Genomic DNA, 9,213 nt, shown 5'->3' on the forward strand with positions numbered 1-9,213 from the left:
CGAGCGGCGCACGCGAGAGGCTGCCCTACCTATATATCTAAATGGACTCGGAGCTCGGCAAATGATGAAAGGGTGGTAGGCATTCTCAGGCCATCCACGCGTCCACCCTTTGCATTTTCATGTCACTCCCTCCCTAGCTTATGTCGATGACGCCTGGGCCCGGTCGTGTGGCCCTTTGCGTCCCGCGCGTGAAGCGAGCGAGCGCACAAATATCTCTCTCGCCAGCCCATCTCTCTCTCCCTCGTCTCTTCTCATCCCCCTCCTCCCATCTGTTCGCCCCTCTTAACTGCAAGCACCGGCACCAGCGTGCCCTTTCGGCGCAAGAGCCGGCACCGGCGTGGGATGGAAGCGGCCGCCACCGAGAGAAGCTCCGGCCTCCCCTCCTCACCCTCCCTGCCACACGGAGAGAAAGCGGGGAAGGGGAGGAGAGGGCCAGAGGCTGAGGAGGGACGAGCGGCGCACGCGAGAGGCTGCCCTACCTATATATCTAAATGGACTCGGAGCTCGGCCACGCCGGTACCCTCCCTCCCTCCCAGGATCCATCGATTGGATCGAATCGCTCTGCGCCGGGTTTCGTGGCTGATTGATTAATTTGCCGGTTCTTGCGTGCGTAGATTGGGCGGGGATGGACAAGCTGGACATGGTCGGCGACGAGAGCGCGGCCAGGCCCGACTTGGCCTGCCCCTACCGTTTTCAGTGGCTATAACTACAACTGCAGTTTTAACTCATGCGATTGAAGATGGTGTTGATCGGCAACGTCCATATTTCTTTTGGCCCTGTTTTCCTGACGGAGAGGTGCTCACATTTGGTTGATCCTTTAATGATCGTTTGATTGGATCCCTTTGCATGATTTCATCTGACCTCTATGTCTTCATTGAAGATGGTGTTGGTTGGCAACGTCCAGATTTCTTTGTGCTTTCTGGTACCTCTGAAAATAAGATTATTTCTATGAATTCATCAGTTAATCAGTTATGCTTCTTGTAGGATCGAAAGTATGTCTAGAGGGGGGTGATTAGACTACTTGACCAAATAAAAATCTAGCCTTTTCCCAATTTTAGTTCTTGGCAGATTTTAGCTATCTTAGCACAAGTTAAGCAATCTCCACACAATTCAAGCAAGCATGCAAAAAGAGTATATGAGCAGCGGAAAGTAAAGCATGCAACTTGCAAGAATGTAAAAGGAAGGGTTTGGAGGATTCAAACGCAATTGGAGACACGGATGTTTTTGTCGTGGTTCCGATAGGTGGTGCTATCGTACATCCACGTTGATGGAGACTTCAACCGACGGAGGGTAACGGTTGCGTGAGTCCACGGAGGGCTCCACCCACGAAGGGTCCACGAAGAAGCAACCTTGTCTATTCCATCATGGCCGTCGCCCACGAAGGACTTGCCTCACTAGCGGTAGATCTTCACGAAGTAGGCGATCTCCTTGCCCTTACAAACTCCTTGGTTCAACTCCACAATCTTGTCGGAGGCTTCCAAGTGACACCTAGCCAATCTAGGAGATACCACTCTCCAAGAAGTAACAAATGGTGTGTTGATGATGAACTCCTTGCTCTTGTGCTTCAAATGATAGTCTCCCCAACACTCAACTCTCTCTCACAAGATTTGAATTTGGTGGAAAGAAGATTTGAGTGGAAAGCAACTTGGGGAAGGCTAGAGATCAAGATTCATATGGTTGGAATGGAATATCTTGACCTCAACACAAATGTAGGTGGTTCTCTCTCAGAAAATGTGTATTGGAAGTGTAGGTATGTTCTGATGGCTCTCTCCATGAATGAAGAGTGGGTTGAGGGGTATATATAGCCTCCACACAGAATCTAACCGTTACACACAATTTGCCAAACTCGGTGGGACCGAATGGTTAAACTCGGTCGGACCGATTTAGCAAACCTAGTGACCGTTAGGATTTTCGGTGGGATTGAGATGCAACTCGGTAGGACCGATATGGTTAGGGTTAGGGCATAACGTAATCTTGATGTGACCGATTACACAAACTCGGTGGGGCCGATTTTGGTAATAAGCTAACCAGAGAGTTGGTCAGGTAAACTCGATGGGACCGATTCGCTCATCTCGGTGAGACCGGAATGTTACAAAAAGGGAAACAGAGAGTTTACATTGCAATCTCGGTGGGACCAATCGCTCATCTCGGTAAGATCGAAACATTACGAAGGGAAACAGAGAGATTACAATCCCATCTCGGTGAGACCGAGATCCCTATCGGTGAAACTGAATTGTTAGGGTTTGTGGCAGTGGCTATGACATTTGAAACTCGGTGGCGCCGGATAGATAGAATCGGTGGGGCCGAGTTTGACTTTTGGTTTAGGTCATATGTGGATGTGGGAAGGTAGTTGAGGGTTTTGGAGCATATCACTAAGCACTTTGAGCAAGCAAGCCATTAAGCAACACCTCATCCCTTCTTGATAGTATTGGCTTTTCCTATAGACTCAATGTGATCTTGGATCACTAAAATATAAAATGTAGAGTCTTGATCTTGAAGCTTGAGCCAAACTTTTTGTCCTTAGAATTTTGAGGGATCCACTTTCCTCATCCATGCCATGCCATTTCATTGAGCTTTTTCTGAAATATTAATTTTGGAATAATGTTAGCTCAATGAGCTATATGTTGTTAGGAATTACCAAAACCACCCAGGGATAGTTGCACTTTCACTTCTTCTATATTCGAATTGAATCTGAGAAGACCCTGGAGCAATGACCTCTATGTCTTCATTCAGTTATTAGGCTTGGGCAAATCAAACCTGCAAAGTTCAGTGAAGATTTCAAAGTACAGGTAGATTACTTTGTGTTGCCTATAGTCCTATAACTAATATTGTTTCATTATAAACATCCTTTATGTGTTGCTTCAGTTATAAGGCTCGGGCAGGCCAAATCTGCAAAACTCGACAAAGATTTCAAACTACAGGTACATTATTTTGTGTTTCCTACAATCCTAGATTTCTCTAGGATGACCCAAACAATAGACTGCGGGTAGGTTGTGTATGAGACTATAGACATGCACATGATGTGGATCTGCTTACAATAATTTTGCAATACTGAGATTTGTTTAGATGCTCACTTTTCTTACTGATGTTGCTTAATAATTGTTTTTGTGCCATATACACATTAAATTGCGTCATGCCAATCAGCACACCCTGGGAGTCCTCTCCTCCAACGCCTCTGCCTCACCCAACTATCTAGAGGTAATTAGTTTGATCTGCTTCGGGTGAAGATGCCCTCTAACATGTGGCTTCTTAGTTGGACACGTTTATGTTCATGCATGATGCTCTTGCGGTGTTTATTGATTATCAATAGATCTGAGAAATTCTTTTTTTGCTTAAAAGTTTAATTATGCGTCTTTTCCTGCAGTTAAGTTCCTGAAAAAATGGTGAGTTCAACTTAGAGTTGTAGCAGTCCATGTTTGCTGACAATAGGAGCGCCCATGTATTATAAGCTAATATATGATTCAGGTTGTGATCATTGATTCATATGGTTAGTTGGTTTTTGAGAAAAATATACACACGCTTTCTTGACGGTCAAGGAGTTTCAGATAGATATGAGAAATTCTTTTTTTTTGCTTAAAAGTTTAATTATGCGTTTTCTCTGCATTTAAGTTCCTGGAAAAAATGGTGAGTTCAACTTAGAGTTATAGCGGTCCATGTTTTCTGACAATAGGAGCACCCATGTATTATGACTCAGGTTTGTAAACAGTCATCCATACCTTAGGTACGTATGTTAATGCAGAAGCACCACTATTGAAATAAACGTAGTAACCGTGTCAATCTGAACATTTTAGCAAGTTCATGCATTAACCTTAGGGTCCATCAATGAAACAAAGCCAATCATATGAATTGAAGTAGCTACTGAAATAAAATGGAAAGAACAAAGAGAAAATTGATGGTTATCTGTATGAGAATTCAGAGAATGGGATAGGAGAGGTGGTTCTTCCCAACAGGAAAAAGAGTGGAGTATAGTACTGTTATCCTGCCTTTTCTACTACAATCCCAGTTAGCATAATAATGTGACATGTAAAATCATATTATCGATTCAATTATGATTCAAGCGACATGAACAATTATCCGTGAAATTCACTTCTAAACTGATGTATAGCATTTCACTTTCTAGAAAGGCGCTTGACTGGAATGTATATGTATATAGTTAATAAAATCATAGTGACTGATTTTTCAATTCCTCTATTATTTAGATTAGAGGTGTCTGCATGCCTATTAGCCAAGTGATTGGTATTTCCAGCTCAAAAGAGAAAGTGACCGATGTTTTGGCATATTTTCCTATTAGGAATAAATGGATGTGCCCATGCACATATGCACACAGATTTCAGGTTACAGTGTAATTAGGAAACAAATGATACCTCATTGTGTCATCTTGGTCTGAGAAGAGAAAAGGACATGCACTTCAGTAGCAAAAAATTGATTGTCATTGTACTATCTGTAATGCTAAGCATTTATTTGCTAATATCTCCTCAACTGAATTTGTATTTTGTGCCATTTGGCCTTTTAACTATGTGGGCATCTGCAGATGGTCTGAAAACCAAGATATGCCAGAGATAATAACTATACGGGCCATCTGCAGATGGTCTGAAAACCAAGATATGCCAGAGATAATAACTATACGGGCTGCTCCAGATGGACTAAGGAAGGAAACATATCCTAGGCCTGCATGCTAATATTGTACACCAATGAATGCTTCACTTATTTATACTTAATCGATGTGCCCATGCACATATGCACACAGATTTCAGGTTACAGTGTAATTAGGAAACAAATGATACCTCATTGTGTCATCTTGGTCTGAGAAGAGACAAGGACATGCACTTCAGTAGCAAAAAATTGATTGTCATTGTACTATCTGTAATGCTAAGCATTTATTTGCTAATATCTCCTCAACTGAATTTGTATTTTGTGCCATTTGGCCTTTTAACTATATGGGCATCTGCAGATGGTCTGAAAACCAAGATATGCCAGAGATAATAACTATACGGGCTGCTCCAGATGGACTAAGGAAGGAAACATGTCCTAGGCCTGCAATAAGCGCGATATTAGCTTTTGTACCCATCTTCATGGTTGAAATACTTTTCTGCAATCTGTGACACATTTGCTTCAGTTTCCATATGTCTTGCTTCATGCTATCAATATTGTTAATAGTTTATCTTTATCTTTCTTTCCCTTTATAGCCTACTTGAATGGATATGGTTCCTGAGAGGCCATTTCTTATGCAACAGGTCCTGAAGATGGATGTTGCTTGTTTAGATATCTATGATTCCAGATTATTAAAAACGGTTCATGTCATAATGGACGCTATTTTATTGAGAGTGGCTTCGAACAATATGGCATGAACATATTTGTTTTCTCCTTGTCCAATAATGAAATGATCTTTGTGCATATAAAATGGTTATCGATACAATAATTCTTAGTTTTAATTAGCATCTTACGTTAACTGGTTTAAGCCATTCTACTATCTGTAATACAATCCACATTCCACATTGCGTCATCTTTCCATTTATGTTTCCTACTTATTCACTACGAACATCGCTTCTAACTCGCTTCTTGTGCCATTGGCGCAACCAGGTCATCTAGTTTTCTTTGCAAGACATAACATTCTGAATGTTGGGTACATGTTAGAATAGGCATTAGTGGATTGACCGTACAAGGTCGCCGATCGGGTAGAACGGCAAGGACTACTATCGCTTTGGAGTTACAATTTGTTCACTTTCTTATTCTGTGATATAGAATTGGAAGAGTTGGTTGAAAAGAGAAACCGAAAACAAGAGCATAATTTTGAATTGGATTCACATTTTGCATTTGTTATTTGTGCATTCTGCAAGTATTTGTCTCACATGAAAGTAGTAGCGTACTTGTTTATTTGCTTTAGGTCTCATATGTGAGTAAAAGTGCATTTGTTTATTTATGTCTCTTAGAAGTTTACTAGTCCCACATATGGGCTGGGTGCGTTTTTCTTAACATGTAAACATTTCACCTCAATATGAAACATGTATGGAGAAAATGTCGACCTTACATACAAACATACATGACATGCATGATAATTTCAATTTTTATTCTGTTATTTATACTTTAATAAATAATTTACAACTATAGAATAATCAAACACCATGATCATATGTATTTTCAGCTTTGATTCTCCTATTATTACTTCAAATATTCATGTTGCATACAACCAAATATCATTGAAATATTCCCTCTGTTTCATAATATAAGAACATTTTTAACATTGCACTAGTGTCAAAAAAGCTCGTATATTATGGGACAGAGGGAGTATATTACAAAACAATTCTGCAACACCGTGCGGAATATCATCTAGTTTCTTTTAATCCTGCAAACAGAAAACGACAGCATAATTCGGCACATCATTGCAAGAGACGAGGCAAGTGGATTTTGTTTCTTATTTTTTGAGAAACATACGCTAGAAGGAACACAAACCTGCGGTTGAACTGTCAAATCTCTAAAACCAATCCACCATGCCTCTGTCCCTTCCTCTTCCTCCTGGCCACAACCAGAGGAGGGATGCTCTGCTCACTCCAGAACACCTGGTCAGGATCAACCTCTGCCTTCACCATTGCCAACCTCCTGAAGTTTCCCCTGAAGTACATTCTCCCCCACACCTTGGCCTCCTCATAGCTTGTATTGCCCTCCACATTCTGCCCCAAGTCCAGGTCCCTGAAGTTAATGTATGCAGCTCTAGGCCTATTGCTCACATAGGGTGTCATGAGCTCATGCACCCCCCTGACCCAACCCAAATGCTTCTCCTCATATGACACGTTCTTGTCACTTCCCCACTTGACATAGTACTGGAAGTTGTAGAGGTACCCTCTGCGGTGCGCATACGGCGTGTCGGATTCTGGTATCTCGCTCATCCTGCCGCCCTGGGGGTCGATATCGATCGAGCCGCCCTGGTGTTCGACGATCTTGGTGAACAACATGCTTAGACCGGTTGCCGGAATTGGCGATGTCAGGTAGTCTAGCTTGATCTTGTAGTATTCTTTGGGTTGGAGTGTTCTGTCCAGAAACACTTCTGCCGGTTGGCCATTGGTGTAGCCGTAGAAGTAGAGCATCGACTGAATCCAGTTCATCTCTCTGCAATCGCTTGGCTTAATGTCTAGTTCTGGCAAATGGATGCCCATTTGGGTAACCATCCCGCTGCAATTGCCAAGAAAGAATGACTTGAACACCACCAATGGCCGTCTCTTGCCGCCGTCATCGACCTTGGGCTCCATTTCCAGCTTGACGAAGAGATCGTCCGGGAGGGCGTGTGCCACGAGCTGCCATTTGGTCAGGAGACGGAGCATTGCTTCCTCGTCCTCGTCACCATGCCGGAGTAGCCGACGGACGGTGAAGGCGGATACGACGCTCGGGACGGGGACCAGACTCACGGTCCAAGAAACGACGATGCCGAAGCTTCCTCCTCCGCCGCCCCTGATCGCCCAGAAGAGGTCCTCCCCCATGGCTGACCGGTTCAGGAGCTTCCCTCCCGCGTCCACCACCTCGGCGTCTACGACGTTGTCGGCGGCCAGGCCGTATTTGCGCATCATCGGCCCGAATCCGCCGCCGCTGAGGTGCCCACCGACGCAGACCGTGGGGCAGATCCCGGCGGGGAACCCCAGCTCACCACCGCTCCCCTCCGCGACCGCGTAGTAGAGCTCCCCAAGGGTGGCCCCGGGCTGGGCGCGCGCCACGCGGCGTTCCGCATCGACCCGCACTGTTCGGAGCGCGGCGACGTCGATGACGGCGAACGGGCGGCCGCCGCTGGGACGGATCGCGCGATATGATAGGCCTTCGTAGTCGTGGCCTCCGCTGCGGGCGCGGACGGTGAGGCCGTGGGCCTTGCAGCAGGCCACGGACGCCTGCACCTCGGCGACGGTCCTGGGCGTGAGGAGCAGCGATGGCCTCGGCGTCTGAGGCGAGGCGAAGCGGAGGTTCTGGATGGTGGAGGCGAGAAGGGGCGGGTAGGAGGCGTCCGCCGGCGCGTGGACGAGCTCGGACGGGTCGGCGGTGTCCGGCGAGAGGCGGGACACACAACGCAGGAAGCTCTCGTGGAGGCCGCCCTCTTCTTCTTGGAGCTCCTGCGGCTGCGGGGACGAAGGCGAGACGAGGAGGAGCAGGAGGAGGAGGGGACAGAGACGCGTGAATGGCCGCATCGTCTTCTTGCCCTGGCTCCCCTTGCTCTGCCTAAGCAATTATCAGCGGGAGAATGGTGATAGGATCAAGGTGTTCTAGTTGGCTTTGAATATGGTATAGGTGGACTCCCCTCACGCTCACGCTGATGGTGACAGGTGACTGAAGTCTGGAGAGGAGAAAACGAAACTACTTTGCGAACGACAGATGCGCGGCCGATTCAGGGACGATGCAAAATCTGACGATGTACTGAAGTTTGCTTTCTAGCACCAACGGCTTGATTAACAGTGTCGAAGCTTAGCACGCCATGATTCGACAGGCCAACTGCTCGGTATTTCCAACACACCTAAAATTGCTCCATCACATCGTGTCACGTCACATCACTAAAATGTACTTTCTTGGTTCGAAAATACTCCCTCCGTCCCATAAATGTAAAAAACTCTTTTATATTATGAGAGAGAGGGAATAATTGTAAAAATAAATAAATGTATATAGACATATTTAGTTCTAAATACATTCTTTTTATCTCATTTCGTGATAAGTGAACTCCTTCTCAACTCTCCATACTACAAACCTGCATTGGTTGAACTCAACTAACGTAGTGTTACTACCAAAGAAGGAGGGTGCTGAGGACATATCACATTTCCGCCCCATCGGTCTCATCCATGTTTTCCCAAAGATTCTGCAAAATTCATGGCAACTCGACTAGCTCCGTTCATGAATGGGCTGGTGTCCTATTCTCAAAGCGCGTTCACCAAATCAAGAAGTATTCATGATAACTTTATGTTTGTTTGGGGCTTCGCCCGACGTCTACACCGGACAAAGACTCCTTCCTTGTTGCTAAAGCTGGACATAAGCAGTGCCCTAAGGGTTCGAGTCGTTAACCGACGATCCCATCGATCCTTTGTTGATCTCATGTCGGGACTCTCAATGAAGCACCAATGTCGGTGGTAAAACCGGCAAACCTCAGGGTATGGGGTCCCGAGCTATGGATTTTGGATCATTGGTAACAGGGACGAAGGGGGTAATATTTACACAGGTTCGGGTCCTCTCAAATAAGTAATACCCTAC

At 45.2% G+C, this 9,213-nt stretch overlaps 1 protein-coding gene across 1 annotated transcript; it reads right to left on the minus strand.

Annotated features, from left to right (window-relative positions):
* Positions 1-6,129: 6,129 nt before the first annotated feature.
* Positions 6,130-8,242, minus strand: LOC125552263 (berberine bridge enzyme-like Cyn d 4). The gene is made up of 2 exons (XM_048715759.1): positions 6,451-8,242; positions 6,130-6,343 (listed from the first exon to the last, which is right to left on the minus strand). Exon 1 carries the CDS (start codon positions 8,163-8,165, stop codon positions 6,465-6,467), a length of 1,701 nt encoding a protein of 566 aa, XP_048571716.1. The 5' UTR covers positions 8,166-8,242; the 3' UTR covers positions 6,130-6,343; positions 6,451-6,464.
* Between the last annotated feature and the right edge of the window lie 971 nt (positions 8,243-9,213).

The sequence above is a fragment of the Triticum urartu genome, chromosome 4, assembly GCF_003073215.2.
Source record: "Triticum urartu cultivar G1812 chromosome 4, Tu2.1, whole genome shotgun sequence".
In the NCBI taxonomy this organism is placed as follows: Eukaryota; Viridiplantae; Streptophyta; class Magnoliopsida; order Poales; family Poaceae; genus Triticum; species Triticum urartu.

Coding starts and splice junctions, on each gene's coding strand:
- LOC125552263 (XM_048715759.1), bottom strand. CDS start 8,165: ATGCGGCCATTCACGCGTCTCTGTCCCCTCCTCCTCCTGCTCCTCCTC.